Source organism: Hypanus sabinus, chromosome 6, assembly GCF_030144855.1.
Source record: "Hypanus sabinus isolate sHypSab1 chromosome 6, sHypSab1.hap1, whole genome shotgun sequence".
In the NCBI taxonomy this organism is placed as follows: domain Eukaryota; kingdom Metazoa; phylum Chordata; class Chondrichthyes; order Myliobatiformes; family Dasyatidae; genus Hypanus; species Hypanus sabinus.
The window spans coordinates 97,633,509-97,653,217 of NC_082711.1; the positions used below are offsets into that span (position 1 = coordinate 97,633,509).

A 19,709-nucleotide genomic window follows, 5' to 3' on the forward strand; every position below is an offset into this window, starting at 1 on the left:
TACCTTCCCCTCTCTCAACCTTTGTATCGACAGCAGTCCTGGCCACAAAATCATCAAGTGCATCATCCAACTTATTGCTTTATGACATGAAAAGAAGCAGTCTGAACATCAACCCCTGTGGAACACCAGTAGTCACTAGCAGCCAACAGGAAAGGCTCCCCTTATCCCCAGTCCATCTGATCCCGATGATTTGTCTACCTTCAGACCTTTCAGCTTCCCAAGCACTTTCTCCTTAGTTATAGCAACTGCACTAACTTCTGCCCACCGGCACTCTCGAATTTCTGGCATATTGCTAATTTCTTCCATAGTGAAGACTGTTGCAAAATATTTATTGAGTTCATCTGTCATTTCTTTGTCCCCCATTACTACCTCTCCAGCATCATTTTCCATCAGTCTAATATACGGTCTCTTCTTTACTCTTTATATATCTTAAAAAAAACTTTTGTTTTCCTCTTTTTTTTATCGGTTAGATTACCTTCGTATTTCATCTTTTATCGCCTGATGGCTTTTTTTAGTTGCCTTCAGTTTGTTTTAAAAGTTTCCCAATCCTTTAACTTTCCTCTATTTTTTACTATTTTACATGCTCTCCTTTTTTCCTTTTATGCTTGACTTCCCTTGTAAGCCATGATTGTTTTATCCTGTCATGTGAATACTTCTTCATCTTTGGGATGTATCCATTCTGCACCTTCTGAATTGCCTCCAGAAACTCCAGCCATTGCTATTCTGTCATCATCCTTGTTAGTGTCCCTTTGCAAATAACTTGGGCCAACTCCTTTTTGAGGCCTCTGCAATTCCCTTTACTCTACTCAAATAATAATACACATAACTTTAGCTTCTCCCACTCAAGCTGCAGGATGTATTCTATCATAATCATTGTTTCCTCATGTTTCTCTTATGTTAAGCTCCCTAATCAAATTTAGTTCATGACACAACACCAAATCCAGAATTGCCTTTCCCCAAGTGGGCTCAACCACAAACTGCTCTGAAAAGCCATCTTGTAGGCATTCTCCAAGTTCCCTCTCTTGGAATCCGGCACCAACGTAATTTTCCCAATCTATCTGCATATTAGGTAGATGTTAAGACCTTCTAAACATTGAATGTAAGATGGTAACTTGAGCATATCAAATCTAAGCCTGTTTCACAATGACTTATTTCCCACTGTTACGTACATGCAACCCTGTGAAAGTATCAGCAACAATAGGACACACCTGGAGTCTGGTTTTGCTGTTAACAAAACACTATTTCATTAGTAACTATGTCATATAGTAACTTAAACCAGGTAAATCAAGAGTTAACGGTGTTATGCATATATAAGTGTAAAACTAAATCCCCAAACTTCAGGCTTAGGTGGTAAGTGATACAGTCTTATGATGGGATGTAAGAAAGTTCAGTTCAGATGCATAGGTTAATTAATGCGAGATGTTTGTAATCCAAAGGCAAGTGTTGTCAGAAAGCAATTACATCAATATTCCACAGATTCCACGACAGCAACACAAAATAACAATAGCAGTAGGTTTTATCTCCGAAGTTGTTCCGCTCCACACACAAAATATCACTGACAGTGATCTTCAACGAATCTCCTTTCAACACAAGTGGTACCACACCCGAATTCAGTTACAGGACATCTCAAAGTGGTGGCCACAGGATACTCAAACAGAATCCACTTATGGATTATCACCAACAGTAGCTTAACACAAAGGGGACCTTCTTCAAGGGAACCACCACCCAGGCAAGGGTCGACACACCGGTAGATTCTGCAAGGTTACCCCAATCACACACAACATTATAGCCACTTATGCAGTTCCACGACATACGAAATAACAGTGATTTGCACAGGGGCGCCTTCAGTGAATTACCACACCCAGACAAAGGGTAAATACATATGAGGTATTCATAAAGGTTTCCCCTCACCAGAGGGCCCACTCCTGTGGATTAACTAAGTGACAACCACACTTTCGTAGCCAAATGGAAACAAACTCACCTTCACGGGCTACTTAGAGAGAGAGTCCAGTGATCTCTTTGTCACTAGGTTTCTTATGTTTCAAACTTTCCTCTCCTCTCCTCTCTTCCTGCAAACCTGTTCTAGTTGCAGAAACTTGTGAGAGTCATTTACCAATACTCTGGATCGATCTGAACTCATCCCTTTTGGACTACCGAAAGTTTAAACCAGCGACCAAATCCATCTTGACTCTGAGCTGTATGTGTCTGTGACTGTCCTTGTAAAAAGTAAATAAGCTGTAGAGAAACCATAACATTAATTATCCATCAAATAACTCCACTTCTCTTCACCATAGTAACTAAGCAACTCGGCAGTCAGCAGAAATCAGTGTCTAAAAGTCAGTCTCATTCTCTCAGCATTTTGAAGTGACAGTCCACAGAAAAAATGAACCCTCGGGGTACATTACACCCATCTTTTCCTCAAACATTGAAGTGAGCTCTCCAGTCTATGCTGGCTTTTAGAACATTTCATTCCAATCAATACCCTTTCCCATTTAGTTCCCTGCAACATCTCTCACATGCCCATCGTCTCTGCTGGATTCTCCTGCCCCATCTTGACTAGGGTAATCTGATATAGCTAATTAACATGACAGCATGTCATCATAATGTGGAAGGAAATTGGAATACCTGGAGGGAAACACAGGTGTTAATAGAGAACATGCAGACTCTGTACAGGCAACATCCAACATCAGGATTAAACCTGGAATACTTGAGTTTTGTTTTCCTGATGTTTCCAAAGTCACCTAAAACACCGAGTGTTTTAGTTAATATTTAACCCCGTGTCTCAGGCAGAAATAATAATTTAGTGGAAGAGCTCAATATTGTGGTAAGATTAAATGTGCTAACAAATGCGATATAGAATCTAGTTTGTTTTATGAAGCATAATATATTATGAATAGAAGGTTACCAAGATGTTTGCTGAAGGGAAGTCAGTAGATGTTACAGTTCATGGAGACAAGAAGGCATTTGACAAAGTCCCGCATACGAGGCTAAGTAACTTGGCATTCAGGATGAAGTAATCAATTGTATTCGGTGTTGGATAAGCAGGAGATCTCTGAGGGTGGTAATAGATGATGTGTCTTTGATTGGAGGTATGTGACTAGTGGTATGCACAGGGATCGGTACTGGGATTATTGTTGTTTATCATCTGTATTAGTGATTTAGATAATAGTGTGATTGACTGGATCAGCAAATTTGCAGATGACACCAAGACAGTGAGGAAGGCTATCAGTGCTTGCAAAGTGATATAGACCATCTAGGGAAAAGAGCAGATAGAATTTAAGGTAGATAACAGGTGTTGCATTGCAGGAGGACAAACCAGAGTAAGACTTGCACAATAAATATTAAGGCACCAAGGTGTGTGGTAGAACAAAGGGATGTGGGAAAACAGATCCACATTTCCTTGAAAGTGGCATCATAGGTAGTAGGGTCATAAAGGGAGTTTTTGGCATATTGGCCTTCATAAATCAGGCTGCTGAGTACAGGATTTGGCATGTTAGGTTGAAGTTGTAAAAGACGATAAAGCCAGATTTAGAATGTAATATGCCCGTTCTGGTCAACTGCCTACAGGTAAGATATCAATAAGCTTGAAAGAACACAGAAAAAAATTACAAGAATGTTGCTAGGACTTGAGGACCTAAGTTACAGGTATAGATTGAATCTGTCAGGACTTTAATCCCTGGAGCACAGGAGAATAAAGGGAGATGTATTGGAAGTGTACAAAATTATGAGGTAAAGACACACAAAATGCTGTAGCAATTTAGCGGATCAAGCAGCACCTATGGAGGGGAATAAACAGTTGACATTTCAGACTGAGACCCCTCTGTGTTTAGATAGAATGAATGCATGCAGGATTTTTCCCCTTCAGATTGGGTGAAACTAGAACTAGAGGATATGGATTGAGGACGAAAGGTGAAATATTTAAGGGGAATCAGTGAGAAGTACTTTGCTCAGAGGGTAGTGGGCATGTGGAACGAGCTGCCAGTGGAAGTAGTGGATGCAGGCTCAGTTGTAACATTTTAAGAGAAGTTTGGATAGGTATCTGGATGGGAGAGGTATGGAGGGCAGTGGCCTGGGTGCAGGTCAATGAGGCTAGCCCCATCTGGATGGACCAAGGGGCCTGTTTCTGTGCTGTAGTACTCTAGGACTCTATAACGTTCAGTGAATGGTAATTTCAATGTTTGAAAATTTTACTCTTTTTAATTTTATCAGCTCAATTTATAGATTTAAACTCTAAACAGCTTTGGAACTAATCAATAAAACTTGGAGTACTACATGAATAATTCTCAGAAAGCAGTGAATGAACATTGAAATGAAAATGTTTATCACCATATATCAGTAAAACAATCACATTAAACTGCCTTGGTTATAGTGGAGTTGACAGATGAATCATGTATTTTTTGGTGATGATATCTACTATATAAGCTTGCTGTCAAGGCAGAGTAGAATTTGTTGAACCATGAAATCAAATATTATTTCAAAAACTTTCACCTAGTTTTTTCTTTATGCACTTTAAAGACAATAAACATTAACAGGTATTATTTTTTAAAAAAATTTGACTTTTGTAATTGCACTTGTGTTGCTTTTGATGTCTTTGCTTTGAGAAGGCTGGAAGAAAATTTATTTAGTGTCAAATCAAGTCTTCTTTAGTCTCAGGGCTCTGAAGTGCGAATAAAATGGGAGGGCTCCTTAAATAAGGTGCATAACTTGCTAATACAAATAGTAATGAAGTGGGATTCATCCTTCTCTCAGGCCTCTGAAAGCACTGAACACCATTTTGAACTTCAGAGCTGTGTTTATTGGTTGATGGTGAGTGGAATTTTTAGCTATTGAGGCATTTTTTTCATCCTATAGCCCCAGGAGGAACACGTATTGATGATGGAGACAAAACCAAGGTGACTGAATACTGTGTGTTTGGTGCTGCTGAAGATCAGCAAGTAATCCGTAACTATGCTCAGGTAAAAAGATGGGCTGGTATAAGTCTGTTAAGCTGTTTTGGGTCTCAAACTATTCAGGATAATGAGAATGAATCCACACGTGCAGTCTTGCTGGTTGTCACAATGATTCAGTGACAACAGACGAATTAAAGTAAAGGAATATTGTGGGCATTTGGAAGAAAAGCAATTGCAGGACTAAAGGAATATTAAAAAAGGGAGTAAGGTTCATGGGATTGTTGTTCTGGAAGTTAACATAGACCCCATGTGCCAGATGGCACCTTCCTGTACACCTTAACTGGATGGTATTAATAGTTTAGTTTAATGATTGATACCACAAGTCTATTACAAAAAATATTTGGAGTAAATAGCCCTTTTGGAAACAAGATTATATTGTGCTCAGGCCAACGTTTCTAATGCAATAAATTTATTTCAAATCAGACTATAATTTTCTTCTCAATGAGCCATTCAGTAAGATTAGTTTGCCAATCTCTCTTTCATCCCTTTGTCCCAATTTGGTCAAAAGATCAGTTGGAAACTGGTTTTGTCTTTTCTGCCAATGATGTAATGTCAAAATCATTGCAATCATTATCATTGCCTTGAATCTTGTCCGCTGTAGCTGGAATCCAACTGTGAATAGTGGTGGGAGAATAATTCTTTTGGACTTCGTTCTTTTTGAAGATTTCTACTGTCTGTTGCTCTTTCCATCCAATGAACATCCTGAACGTTGAACTCGGTAATGATGTACTACTTTTACTGGATGAGGAAGTTTTTCTCAAAAATACTATAATATGGACTCAGTATCACATTGTCTAATATAAACTATTTCTCATAAGCTGTCCTGGTGTACCAGGCCAGGAATAAAGACTGGCAATTTAATAAAATGCAAAGATTATTTATAACATTGAGACAAGTGGATTGGTACATTTTTATGTCACTTTTAAACTGGATGTTTTCTGACTAGTACATTCTTTTCTTTTGCTTTAGGTCTTCAATAAGCTCATCAGGCGTTACAAGTATCTAGAAAAAGCATTTGAAGATGCAATTAAAAAGGTATTTTTCTCTCCAATGTAGATTCAATCAGACTTGTAATTCTTTTCCAGGTATTCTGATTAGAACCTTTTGTCCATACATTAAACTCCAGTTCATTAAACTTGGTGTCACTGACTTAATTAAACCATCAATGACTTCCTCCACCACCCTCTGGCTAAAGCAATACTGCTATCTGTTTTAAAGAAACATCCTCCTGTTTTGAGGTTGTGCTCTCTGGTCCTAAACTCCGCCACTATTGGAGACATCCTCTCCACATCCGCTCTATTCAGTCTTTTCAATATTCGGTGGGTTTCAATGAGATTCCCCTCCTTCTTGCAGACTGCAGTGAGTACTGGCCCAGGGCCCATCAAATGCTCTTCATACATTAACCCTTTTATTCCTGGGATCATTCTCATAAAACCTCCTCTGGACTTTCGCCAATCCTTAGATCCTTTCTTGGATAAGGGGCACAAAAAGTGCTCTCAATATTGTAAATGTGGTCTGACCAGTGCCTTATAAAGCCTCAGCATTACATCCTTGCTTTTATTTTCCAGTCTGCTTGAAATGAATGCTAACATTGCATTTGCCTTCCTCACCACTGACTCAACCTGCAAGTTAACCTTTAGGGATTCCTACACTAGGACTCCTAAGTCCCTTTGCACCTCTGATTTTTGAATTCATCCCCTATTTTGAAAATGGTCTATGCCTTTATTCCTTCTACCAAAGTGCATGACCATATTCTTCCCTAATCTTATTTCTGTCTGCCACTCCTTTGCACATTCTCCTAATCCAAGTCCTTCTGCAGACCCCCTGCTTCCTCAACACTATCTGCCCCTCTACCTGTCTTTGTATCATCTGCTAACCTAGCCACAAAGTCATCAATTCTGGCATCCAGATCTTTAAGGAAATCATAAAATGTAGCAGACCCAATGCTGACTCCTGTGGAGCACCGCTAGTCACTGGCAGCCACCAAGAAAAGGTTCTAATTATTCTCACCTTTTTTGCTTTCTGCCAGTCAGCCAATCTTCTGTCCAGGCTAGCATCTTTCCTGTCATGCCAAGGGTTCTAACTTTGTTTAGCAGCCTCGTGCAGCAGCTTGTCAAAACTCTTCTGAAAATCCAAGTAAATAACATCTAATGATTCCTCTTTGTCTATTCTGTCTGTTATTTCCTCAAGGAATTCCATCAGATTTGTCAGGCAAAGTGTCCCCTGTCAATCAGTTTCAAATTCGATGAGGGTTGAGGGCACATACTGAGGCTCATTCCTCCACCTCCTTCTCCTCACTATGAGTTCACCTGAGTTGTGCTTTCGATGGATGTCATTGCTTAGAACATGAGTGCAGTTGATGGGCTGAATGTCTGATGTTAGTAACTGCCCACACTATGGGAAGTTAGTAACTACGTTCCTGGCCATAAGTTTGCTGGATGGGCAGAGTGATCTACATTGCCAAACTTACTGTCACACACTTGCCTACCAGTGGGATCTCCTGACCTTAATCTATCAGCATCTGTAGTGATTCAGCCTCCACAGAATGTTTTTATTCGAGCCTGTACTACTGATAAATGGTTGCCTCTGGTTGAGTGACACCCTGGGAAGGAATGGGCATTCTGGTTTGGGGAGTGTCAAGGATTTGAGTGGATGATGAGTTAGTGGAGGAGGGGGCGCAAGTGCATGCATGGGTGAATGTGTAAAATTTTCTTGAGGGAGAAATGAAATATGACTGATTGTGATTGTATAACAATCATTAATATGACGTTAGATACATGCTGGGTACTAGCAGCTCAGATCCATTAGTTCCATTTCTCCCCTTCATACCTAAGCTGCAACTTTTGACTTTCTTTTCTCCTCCTTACAAAATTAGAGGCAGTTTATAGTAGCCACTTAACCCACTCGTGTGTCTTTGGAATGTGGGAGGAAACTGGAGCAGCTGCAATCGCTTTTACATCCAGTATATCTCAATTTTCTTCCCCCCGCCATGTAGCAACAGCAGCTCAGATCAAAAGATCAGATTCAGAGTTGTTATCACTGAAAATATATCGAGAAATATCTGGTTTTGCAGTGCATTGTGGGATATAAAAATTCTAAGTTACCAAAATATTAGTGCAAAAGAGGAATAACAAAGTAGTGTTGATTGTTCAGAAGTCTGAAGTGAGGGGAGAATGCTATTCCTAAAATGTTGGGTATGGGCCTTCAGGCTTCTGACCCTCTTCCCCAGTGGTAGAAATGAAAAGAGAGCCAGATGAACGGATGAAGGACACAACTTTCTTGAGGTACCATTACAAAAGTGGAAATACAGTGAAGCTGTCTGCTGCAATCTCAGAATCACTCACCTATCAACCAGTTTCAATGATTAGCAATTTGTTGAAATTTGTCATGTCTGTAAGAGCATTCAAAAGGAATAGATGAATTAAAGTCCATAAATGATAACGGCATGAAAATCATTACCTTTTATCTTGCGTTATACATCATATCCTTCTGACATTATTGCCATTTAAAAGTTATTTTCTTATCTTTCCTCAGCTATTGCTCTTCCTGAAAGCATTTTCAGCTTCAGAACAAACAAAGTTGGCAATGCTCACTGGTATCCTCTTGGCCAATGGATCACTTCCAGCAACAATTTTAACAAGCCTTTTTTCTGATAATTTGGTTAAAGAAGGTAATACTTAGAGGCCTTCATAATTTAAGAAAGTAGTTCTTAATGCTATTGTTATAAATAAAATGATACTTGGATTGGAGCAGGAAATGACACCTACCCCATGATCTGGAACAGGACTGCAAATTGTTGGATTAGTAATCTTTAAGAAATGCTCTGCTATTTCGAACCACATGTACGAAAATAGGAAATCATCATCCATATGTTCTTGGCTGACTCCACATGACTAGTGTTATTCTAAAGATTCAAAACTTCTAAGTTAAAAGATTCCAAAGTAAGAATCCAAATTTTTCATAAATTTTGCTTAACTAAAACTTGTATTTAATTTCAAGATGATTTCCAGTTTGCATAATCATTTCTGCCACCCCATTACCCACTTGTTTTTACCATTACCACTTTAGCCAAATAGACTATAGGTAATGGTTGTAGAAGCTAATCCTGAATATTGTGATTTTCCTTATTCATTTGAAATAAGTATCTTTACTGACAATATTGATGGTGTCTTAATAGCAGGGAAAGGGAAAACCTCTGGATTTCAATTCAGTTGAGATATATATCTGAATTGAACAAAGATTAGTGTTTTGCTTAAACTTGCAATCAACTCAAGAGTATCCCAACAATCTATAACAGAGGCTCCTCTCCTGTCAAAGCTATGCTTAAAATATTTCAGATTCATAAACATTTAAGTACTAGTGCAGCAGATTGAAAAGCAATAATAAGTTCAAATTCAGGGTTATTGTCATCCGATTGTACATGTATACAACCAAAAAAAGTGTTCCTCTGGACCACGGTGTACCCACACAACATATGTCACATACAGCACGTAAACCAAACTATTATACAAAATTAACAAATTATAATTCAAAATGCGCGTAGTAAAGGACAGCACAGGTATGCAGTGAACAGCTTGCTGTCCTAGTGACGAGACCTCGGTGGTGGCAGGGTATTCGTTAATCTCACAGCCTGGGCGAAGAAACAGTTACCCAGTCTTGGCAGTCTTAGTCCTGATGTTCCTGTATCTCCTTCCTGATGGTGGTGGGTCAATGAGATTATGGGAGGGGTGCTAGGGATCCTCAACAATGTTTTGGGCCCTTTGTCTGTAACACTCCCAGTAAATGTTACAAATAGGTGTGAGGGAGATGCTGATGGTCCTCTCAGCTGTTTTTATGAGCCTCTGTAAGGTCCTGTGGTCCGATGCCTTGCAGCTTCCGTTCCACGCAATGATGCAGCCATACAGGAGACTCTCGATGGTGCTCCTGTAGAAAGTTATTAAAATGGAAGCAATGGCCTTGCCTGCCTTAATCTCCTCGGGAAGGGTAGATGCCGCTGTGCCTTCTTGAGTAGTGAGGAGATCTTGTGGGTCCAGGTTAGATTGTCTGTTATGTGCACACCAAGGAACTTCCTGTCCACAGCAGAGCCATTGACGTGCAATGGAGAGTGGTTGGCTGTGCCTTCCTGAAGTCCACAAACATCTCTTTTGTCTTGTCCATGTTGTGGTTCAGGTTGTTGTTCTCACACCATTTGACAAGTCCCTCCATCTCCTCTCTGTATGCTGACTCATCATAGTTGCTGGTGAAGTCAATCATTGTTGTATCTTCCGCGATGATGCGGACTGAGCACAGAATTCTGTCCGGCACCAGTGCTTCAGCTTGAGATGTTCCTGCCAACTCAGACTGACTGGGGTCTTTCCGTTAAGAAGTCCATCCTGTTACGGAGAGGGCTGTTGAGTCCCAATGAGGACAATTTATCCTTCAGCCTCTGAGGATGATCGTATTAGATGCCGAGTTGAAGTCAATGAACAACATCTTGGTGTATGAATTAAAAATGCATCTAATATTTACATTCTGCACCTGCACGAGAATGAAGATGGATTTAGTGCTTTAAAATAAAATGCAATAAATATAATACTCAAGTATAAAATGAGTTGGTCCCAACCAACTCCTACACAGCACTGTAGTACATATACGATCCAATTTCAGACTTCTATGATCAATTCCAACCAAAACTCTTACAAGATGACAAGCGTTGGCATTGGGAAATGTCACATTGGTTCAGTGGAGATGATGTCCTGAATCTGTGAGTTAAGCACATTACTGGGGAAGATTCAATTACATGTACATCCAAAAAGTTTGATGGCAATCGCATGATGCAGTTCTAATCTGTCCTTCATATTTGATTGGATTGAAGGGAACTCTAGTTTTAAACCTGCTTAGTTTTACCCCACACTAAAATCAGTGAAGGGTAATATATTGCAGGGATCAAACTGTTATTTCACCCAATCAAGGGTTTCCAATTGGATGAGTAATAGAAACATAGAAAGCATACAGCGCAATGCAGGCCTTTCGGCCCACAAAGCTGTGCAGAACATGTCCCTACCTTAAAACTACCTAGGCTTTACACACAGCCCTCTATTTTTCTAAGCTCCATGTAGCCATCCAGGAGTCTCTTAAATGACCCTATTGTTTCTGCCTCCACCACCGTCGTTGGCAGCCCATTCCACGGACTCACCACTCTCTGTGTATAAAAACTTGCCCCTGACATCTCTGTACCTACTTCCAAGCACCTTAAAAACTATGCCCTCTCGTGCTAGCCATTTCTGCCCTGGGGAAAAGCCTCTGACTATCCACACGATCAATGTCTCATTATCTTGTACACCTCTATCAAGTCACCTCTCATCCTCTGTCGCTCCAAGGAGAAAAGGCCAAGTTCACTCAACCTATTCTCATAAGGCATGCTCCCCAATCCAGGTAACATCCTTGTAAATCTCTGCACCCTTTCTATGGTTTCCACGATCTTCCTATAGTAAGGCGACCAGAATTGAGCACAGTACTCCAAGTGGGGTTTGACCAGGGTCCTATATAGCTGCAGCATACCTCACGGCTCTTAAACTCAATCCCAAGACTGATGAAGGCCAATGCACCGTATGCCTTCTTAACCACAGAGTCAACCTGCATTGAAGCTTTAAGTGTCCTATGGACTCGGACCCCAAATCCCTCTGATCCTCCGCACTGCCTGTTAAGTTGAATCCTGACCCTACCCCACCCCCGTCCTTCCCAACCAAATTATCAGAAAGAAAATTAATATTTTTAAATTGTCAGTTACTTGAACTTTAAGGCAAACAATACATGGTATAATTGATGAGGGTAAGAAATGGACTGTTTATATAGATTTTTTTTTTGTTTCTTGGATGGCTTTCCAGAATGCTTTTAAATAACAAGCTGAGTTCCTGCTCAATTCTGCTCCAAGCAGAATTATAGATTCAGAAGATATTTTATGTTAGGATGCGGCCTATATATTATCTCAGGTATTGTCAGGCTCCTTGGGTGAAGTAGATTTCTAAAATCATGCTTTTAAACTTTATAAAACAGGAATATCTGCATCATTTGCTGTAAAAGTTTTTAAATCTTGGATGTCAGAAAAAGATGCAAATGCTGTTACCACATCCCTCAGAAAATCCAACTTGGACAAGAAGTTGTTGGTGAGTGATCTAATCCATATTTTAAAGAAATGTAACTAAGTGTTTTCAAAATAAAAAAACCAAAACCTACTTGGCAAATTCTAGTAGTCTAGACTGGATTGAAAGGAAAAGGAAGATAAAAACAAAACATCATAGTTGTAAGGAGACTTTAGAAGCAATGTCAATTAAAAGTCAAAGCTGTAAAGATTGAAAGCAACAGTGACAAAATGCTCATTGTTAATTATCTATATGTAGCTATGTTTGTGAAAGTCATTTTTAATAAGGAAAGCAGTTCACTAATGTTTTTATAGAAATATGTACAGTAAATAATTCTGGGAAAATAATGTGCTCAATTACTTTTTAGAGCAAAGGACTATAAGACGTAGGAGGAGAATTGGGCCACTTGGCTTATCAGTTCGATCAGCCATTTGATCATGCCTGATTTATCATTCACTCGCAACCCCATTGCCTTGCCATCTCCCCATCACCTCTGACACCCTTATTAATCAACAACTTATCAACCTCTGTTTAAATACATCCAATGACTTGACCCCACAGCCATGTGTAGTAATGAACTCCATTGATTTACAACCCACTGACAAAAGAAACTTCTTATCTTTTCCGAACGACGTATTTTTATTTCTGAAGCTATGCCCTGTAGTCCTAGACTCTCCCGCTACTGGAAACATCTGATCCATCCAGGTCTGTCAGTATTCAATAGCTTTCAATGAGATCTCCATCTCAATCTTCAAAAGTCCAGTGAGTACAGGCACAGAGCAATCATTCACTCCTCATGTTAACCTTTTCATTCCTGGGATCATCCTTGTGAACTTCGGGATTTTCTCCATTGCCAACACATCTATTCTTAGTTAAAGGACCCAGAAATGTTTACAATTCTCCCAAGTGTGGTCTAACCAAGCCCTTATTAAGGGGGAAAAAGAGGTCATATTTAAGCAAATTCACCCAAAAATGTGTTGTTAATTCTGCACATACATGGCATTATCTTGATTGATTTTGTTTTATTAAAAAAGTTCTTAAAATATTTGCAACTGTAAATTCATCCAGTTGAATTACTATGTATATATTAACATGTATCCAAAGTTATACCATGAGTCCTCTGCATTTTTGTTATATTGTGAATAATTAAATCTTGCTGTTCCATCGCAGGAACTCTTTCCAGCTAATAAACAAAACTTTGAACATTTTGCTACATATTTTACCAATGCTGGACTGAAAGAGCTATCTGACTTCCTACGAGTTCAGCAATCTCTGGGAACTCGCAAAGAACTGCAAAAAGAACTGAAGGAGAAACTTTCTCAGGAATGCCCCATAAGGGAGGTAAGTTAAATATGAGCTGGCTTGAAAACATCACTAAATGTTATTTACCAGATAATTGGGCAGGTAGATATTATTAATAGATCAGATAAACATGTTATTTAGCATAAAGCACAGTTATTGAATTTCAATGATAACAAAATTAATTCAAAGTAGGGCATCATCAGAAAGAAAGCCATGTCCTTTCAAAGTCAATATTTAATTCAATAAGTATGTGATTGACATTGTGTCTGAGTATCCATATTACTTTCAGGTTATAGTTAACACTGTGGTTGTTGAATTTTTTTGTTTATTTCCAAATTATTTCAGGATTCACTTCTGTCAGTTTAGCATAGATCTTGATGAAAGGTTAGCTGATTCACTGCTGGTCCCAAGCTCTGGTCATTGACCCACTGAGAGTTGAGTAACTAGGATGTTGATACAGTATTTATTTATGGAGATATAAGGCAGATGCACATGCAATTGTCCCATCTCCTGTCCTTGAGAGGTAATTATGGATGTAGTCCAATTTTATTAGTTACCAGCAAACAATAGATGCATTTAATGTCAGAGAAATATACATCCTAAAATTCTTTTTATTGATAAATTGATTCTTTTACATTGATAAATATTCACAAACCTGTGTGTTATATTTTGTAGGTCATTTTATGTTTGATTACTTTAGGGGCTATAAACTGATATAACTGAAGGAAGGAGAGTGAAGCTGCATTCGGTGGCCACATAGTACCTAAGTGTAACTATTGGTGACTATAATCATTGAATCTGAAGAAGTTTTGAAGTGGGGGAAACAAATTAATGTTTTAGGTTGATAAACTGATTGATGGTTAAAGTGCATTATGTCTATTGGTTGCAAAGGTTTTTTTTTGATTTTTCACTTGTACAAGTGTATAACCAAGAGGTTTAACCTGTACATTTAACCAGAAATATTTTAATAAGTGGTAGGAGAGCAGGGGAAATGAATGCAGTTGTGAATATTTCAATGTAAAGAGTTATGTAGATAAGGCAGATGAACATAAGAGCTTAGTGGAATTATGATGTTGTGATTATTAGCTGCAGGAGGGGCATCACTGAAAACTCGGTGTTCTAGGGTTCTGAAGTTTTACACATGATCACTGTAAGATGACACCAGTGAACAATGTGACTTGCGGTGAACTTACTTCTTTCAAATTGATTCTACTACTAAGCTGCATGTGTGATTTACATTTTAATAGTGTGGTTTTGGGCCGATTGAATGATGTGGTGCTCTGCTGTCTCCGAGGGAGCTTGGTGAAGTTTGGATCAAAGTGTGCGATCTGGAGACTCCATGCAAACTCAAGATCTACTCTGTTGCTTCTCACCAATTGAGATATCGAGCAAGGTTGAAGTTCACAAGGATGAGAGCGGAAGACAGGCATTTGGCGCTGTCTGGCTGCATTTGACTAGTCTCCGTGTCCCACGTGCTAGCTGCTGTCCAAGTAAAGTACAGGATTCTTGGGATCCACCTTGCAAGAATTGATCGGCGAGGCTGTGGGCTTGCTTTGGGTGACTTTGAGGTTCATGTTGCATGCGTTCCTGGATTCTGGTTACTCTTTTTTGTTGTTTTTGAGTGGTTTGATTGGGACAATCAATGGAGACTAGGGCATTTCAACAAAGAATGGCCCACGGCCTGCAGTGGGATAGCAATTCGGCACTGAATACTACTGGATTCCTGGTTAGATGTTTGATATTCTATGTGTTGTTCACTTGTTTTTTGCTATTTGTGCAGTTTTTTTTTTGGCGTTAGGTGTTTGATGATTTCTTGACCGGGTTCCATGGTGTTGTTTTTTGTTTCGTGGCTGCCAGCGGGAGGGTGAATCTTGGGAGCTGTAATTTGAATAGATACTTCAAACATAAATGTACTTTGAATCTTCAATGGGGGGGGATATTACAGGGGTGGCAATACTCATCAGGGAAAATATCACAGCCGTGCTCGGAGGATAGACCAGAGAGCTTGTCTACTGAGGAAAAATGGGTGGATCGGAGGAATAAGAAATGTATGATCACGTTAATAGGGCTGTATTTTTGACCTTCCAAAAGTCAGCAGGATTTAGAGAGGCAAATTTGTAGGGAGATGGCAGGTAGCTGCAAGAAAAATAAGGTTGTAATAGTAGATGATTTTAACTTTCTTCATATTGACTGGAACTCTGATACTGTAAAGGGATTGGATGGGATAGAGTTTGTCAAATGTGTTCAGGAAAGTTTCCTTAATCATAGATGTCCAAAGTAGAGAAAGAATGATTCTGGATCTAGTGATCACAATTCCAATAGTTTCAAGATAATTATGACAAAGGATTGGATTTGTCCTTGGGTTGAGGTGTATGGTAGAACAAAGGGATCTGGGAATAGAGATCCATAACTTCTCAAAGGTCACAGGTAGACACAGTCATAAAGAGAGCTTTAGGCTCCTTGGGCTTCATAAATTAGAGCATTGAGCACAAGGGTTAGGGTGTTACGTTGAACTTGTATAAAACAGTGGTGAGCCCTAAATTGGAATATTGTGTTCAGTTGTAGTCACCTACCTACTGAAAGATATCATTAAGTTTGAAAGAAAGTAGAGAAAATTTACGGGGATTTTGCCGGGATTTGAAGACTTGGTTAAGACTTCATTCACTGGAGCTTAGGAGAGTGAGGGGAGATCTTGCAGAAGTATCGATGATTAGGATGGCTATAGATAGGGTAAATAAATGCAGTCTCCTTACCCCGAAGCTGGTGAGACTAGAACTAGAAGTTATGTGTTTAGAGTGAAAGGTGAAATATTTAACAAGCAAACACGAGGAAATCTGCAGATGCTGGAAATTCAAACAACACACACAAAATGCTGGCAGAACACAGCAGGCCAGGCAGCATCTATAAGGAGAAGCACTGTCGATGTTTCGGACTCTTCATCAGGACTAACTGAAAAGAAAGATACTAAGAGATTTGAAAGTAGTGGGGGGAGGGGGAAATGATAGAAGACTGAAGGGGGTGGGATGAAGCTTAGAGCTGGAAAGGTGATTGGTGAAAGGTTTAAGATGATCCTGAGGGGGATCTTCTTCACTTGTTGGGTACTGCGAGTGTGGAATGAGCTGCTGGCAGAAATGGTAGATGCAGGTTCAATTGTAATGGGGCAGGGGGCAGGGATTCACATTTCTGGATTGTTGGGACCTCTTTTGGGGCAGGCGTGACCTGTGCAACAAGGATGAGTTGCACTTGAATCCAAGGGGACCAATCCTGGCAGGGAGGTGTGCTAAGGCTATTGGGGAGAGTTTAAACCAGAATTGCTGGGAGGTGGGAACTGAACTGAAGAGAGGGAGGAAGGAGCAGTTAGCTCACAAATAGAGAAAGCTTGTAGACAGTGTGAGAGGGAGGATAGCCAGGTGATAAGAGAAGGGATGTGGTCAGACCGAAGTTTTGAGATGTGTCTATTTTAGTGCAAGGAGTATTAGGAACAAAGCTGATGAGCTTAAAGCGTGGATCAGTACTTTGAGCAATAATGTTGTGGCTATTACAGACTTGGATGGCTCAGGGGCAGGAATGGCTACTTGGAGTGCCAGGCTTTTGATGTTTCAGAAAGGACGAGGAGGGAGGCAAAAGAGGTGGGGGCGTGGCATTGCTGATCAGAGATAGCGTCACGGCTGCAGAAAAGGAGGACGTCATAGACAGATTGTCTGTGTGGGTTGTCGATGTAAATTGTCAGAGTCTCTGTGGGTGGAAGTTAGGAGCAGGAAGAGGTCAATAACTCTACTGGGTGTAATAATAACAGCTGTCGTGGTGGGAGATTTTAATTTCCCAAATATTGATTGGCATCTCCCTAGAGCAAGGGGTTTAGATGGGGTGGAGTTTGTTAGATGTGTTCAGGCAGGTTTCTTGATATAATATGTAGATAAGCCGACAAGAGGACAGGCTGTACTTAATCTGGTATTAGGAAATGAACCTGGTTAAGAGTCAGATCTCTCAGTGGGAGAGAATTTTGGAGATAGTGATCACAATTCTATCTCCTTTACCATAGCATTGGAGGGGGGTAGGAACAGACAAGTTAGGGAATCGTTTAATTGGAGTAAGGGGAAATATGTGTGACCAAGTGGTTAAGGTGGACTAGGGTTCTGAAGGTCATGAGTTCTTGCCCCAGCCGAGGCAGTGTGTTGTGTCCTTAAGCAAGGCACTTAACCACACATTGCTTCAGTCCACCCAGCTAAAAATGGGTACCGGCAAAATGCTGGTGTCCTATCTGGTGTAGAGTCTCGTACTCTCAGTCACTTCACGCCACAGAAACCGGCATAAGCACCGGCCTGATGAGCCTATAAGGCTCGGGACAGACTTCAACTTTAACTTAAGTTAAGTTAGTTGTTTTGGATAGTGTAGAGAGCTCTGAGATGTTACAGCGGGATATCGATAGGATGCAAAACTGGGCTGAGGAGTGGCGGATGGAGTTCAACCCAGTTAAGTGTAAGGTGGTTCATTTTGGTAGGTCAAATAGGATGGCGGAATATAGTATTAATGGTAAGACTCTTGGCAGTGTGGAGGATCAGAGGGATCTTGGGGTCCCAGTCCATAGGACACTCAAAGCTGCTGCGCAGGTTGACTCTGTGGTTCGAAGGCATGTGGTGCATTGGCTTTCATCAGTCGTGGGATTGAGTTTAAGAGCCAAGAGGTAATGTTGGAGCTATATAGGACCCTGGTCTGACCCCACTTGGAGTGCTGTGCTCAGTTCTGGTCACTTCATAACAGGAAGGATGTGGAAACTATAGAAAGGGTGCAGAGGAGATTTATGAGGATGTTGCCTAGATTGGGGAGCATGCCTTATGAGAATAGGTTGAGTGAACTCGGCCTTTTCTTTCTTGGAGTGACAGAGGATGAGAGGAGTACAAGGCATTGATCGTGTGGATAGTCAGAGGCTTTTTACCTGGACTGAAATGGCTAACAGAGAGGGCAAAGTTTTAAGGTGCTTGGAAGTAGGTACGGAGGAGATGTCAGGGGTAAGTTTTTTTTACGTAGAGTGGTGATTACATGGAATGGGCTGCTGGCAACGGTGGTGGAGGTGGATACGATAGGGTCTTTTAAGAGACTACTGGATGGATACATGGAGCTTAGAAAAATAGAGGGCTATGGGTAACCCTAAGTAATTTCTAAAGGAAGTACATGTTCAGCACAGCATTGTGGACCTGCATTGTGTTGTAGGTTTTCTGTCTTCCTGTGTAACATTGCAGAAGTTTGAATGGGTACATGGGTGACAGTGAATGGGTGCAGATAGATGGGATTAGGAAGAAAATCAGACTGACATGGACTGGATATGCCAAAGGGCTTGTTTCCATGCTGTGTTCCTGTATAACTATAATTAAATTCCCTTATATCGACTCTAAAGTTCACTCTTTCATTGGCTGCATAATTATGATCAATTTATTATGGTCCCTGTAAGCATAATTAATCTGTACGTACCAAAACAAAAATATCTGAGGGGAAATACTGAGTGGTTAGAACCTTGAATGCTTCATTTTTAAACAGAAATCATGTGACAACTTAATTGGTCATAGTTGTGACAAAATAAAATGCTCAGTCAGGCCCATGTCAAAATCTGCCACATTAGTTTTCTCGGTCCTTCAGAGCTCAACCTTACTGCACCAAGGAATTGTGTTTTCCATGAAGGGGGAAGAGGGAGACATGGGGTACAAAAAAACCCATTGCCTCCAAGTGAACTGAGCTTCATGTAAAACTTGTATCCTTCAGATAGTCCTGTATGTCAAGGAAGAGATGAAGAGAAACGATCTTCCAGAACAGGCAGTAATTGGTTTACTGTGGACCTGTGTAATGAATGCTGTTGAATGGAATAAGAAAGAGGAACTGGTCACAGAACAAGCTTTAAAACATCTCAAGGTATGGACATGAAAGCAAAATTTTGAGTAAATTTGGCTCCATGCTATTGTTTAAATTCTGGTTGTTAAAATAGATATTGGAACATACAGTATTTATTATCAAACCATTTGTTAATATGTAATAATGCCTGGAAAATGGCCATTGTTTTGTCAATTTATGTTAATTAGAAATATCTAAATAGGTAAATTTTGACTGATATATTTCTGCACAAAGCATTGTGACAGGAAACTTTTGGGAAAGTAAGTAAGCAAACACAATTTTAATATAGTAAAATAAATGGATTCAAATTTTTAATAAGTGTACATTATCATTATGAATTGTAAAATTGTAGCTTTTTTTATTCAGAACATACATGAGAAAATCAAGTTTTACTTCAAATTATAGAAAAACTGAACTCAGTAATGTAATAATTTGAAATTTGTTGTGCAAGTAA

The 19,709-nt window shown here is 39.9% G+C and overlaps 1 protein-coding gene across 3 annotated transcripts in view; it reads left to right on the forward strand.

Moving 5' to 3' along the window:
• LOC132395714 (eIF5-mimic protein 1) overlaps positions 1 to 19,709 on the forward strand; it is a 94,011-nt gene that overhangs the window by 58,982 nt on the left and 15,320 nt on the right. For all 3 annotated transcript variants that reach the window (XM_059972659.1, XM_059972660.1, XM_059972658.1), the window contains exons 4-9: positions 4,852 to 4,955; positions 5,919 to 5,984; positions 8,484 to 8,619; positions 11,985 to 12,094; positions 13,241 to 13,411; positions 19,130 to 19,276. In XM_059972659.1, coding sequence (XP_059828642.1) covers positions 4,852 to 4,955; positions 5,919 to 5,984; positions 8,484 to 8,619; positions 11,985 to 12,094; positions 13,241 to 13,411; positions 19,130 to 19,276 — 734 coding nt within the window. The remainder of the gene's footprint in view (positions 1 to 4,851; positions 4,956 to 5,918; positions 5,985 to 8,483; positions 8,620 to 11,984; positions 12,095 to 13,240; positions 13,412 to 19,129; positions 19,277 to 19,709) is intronic.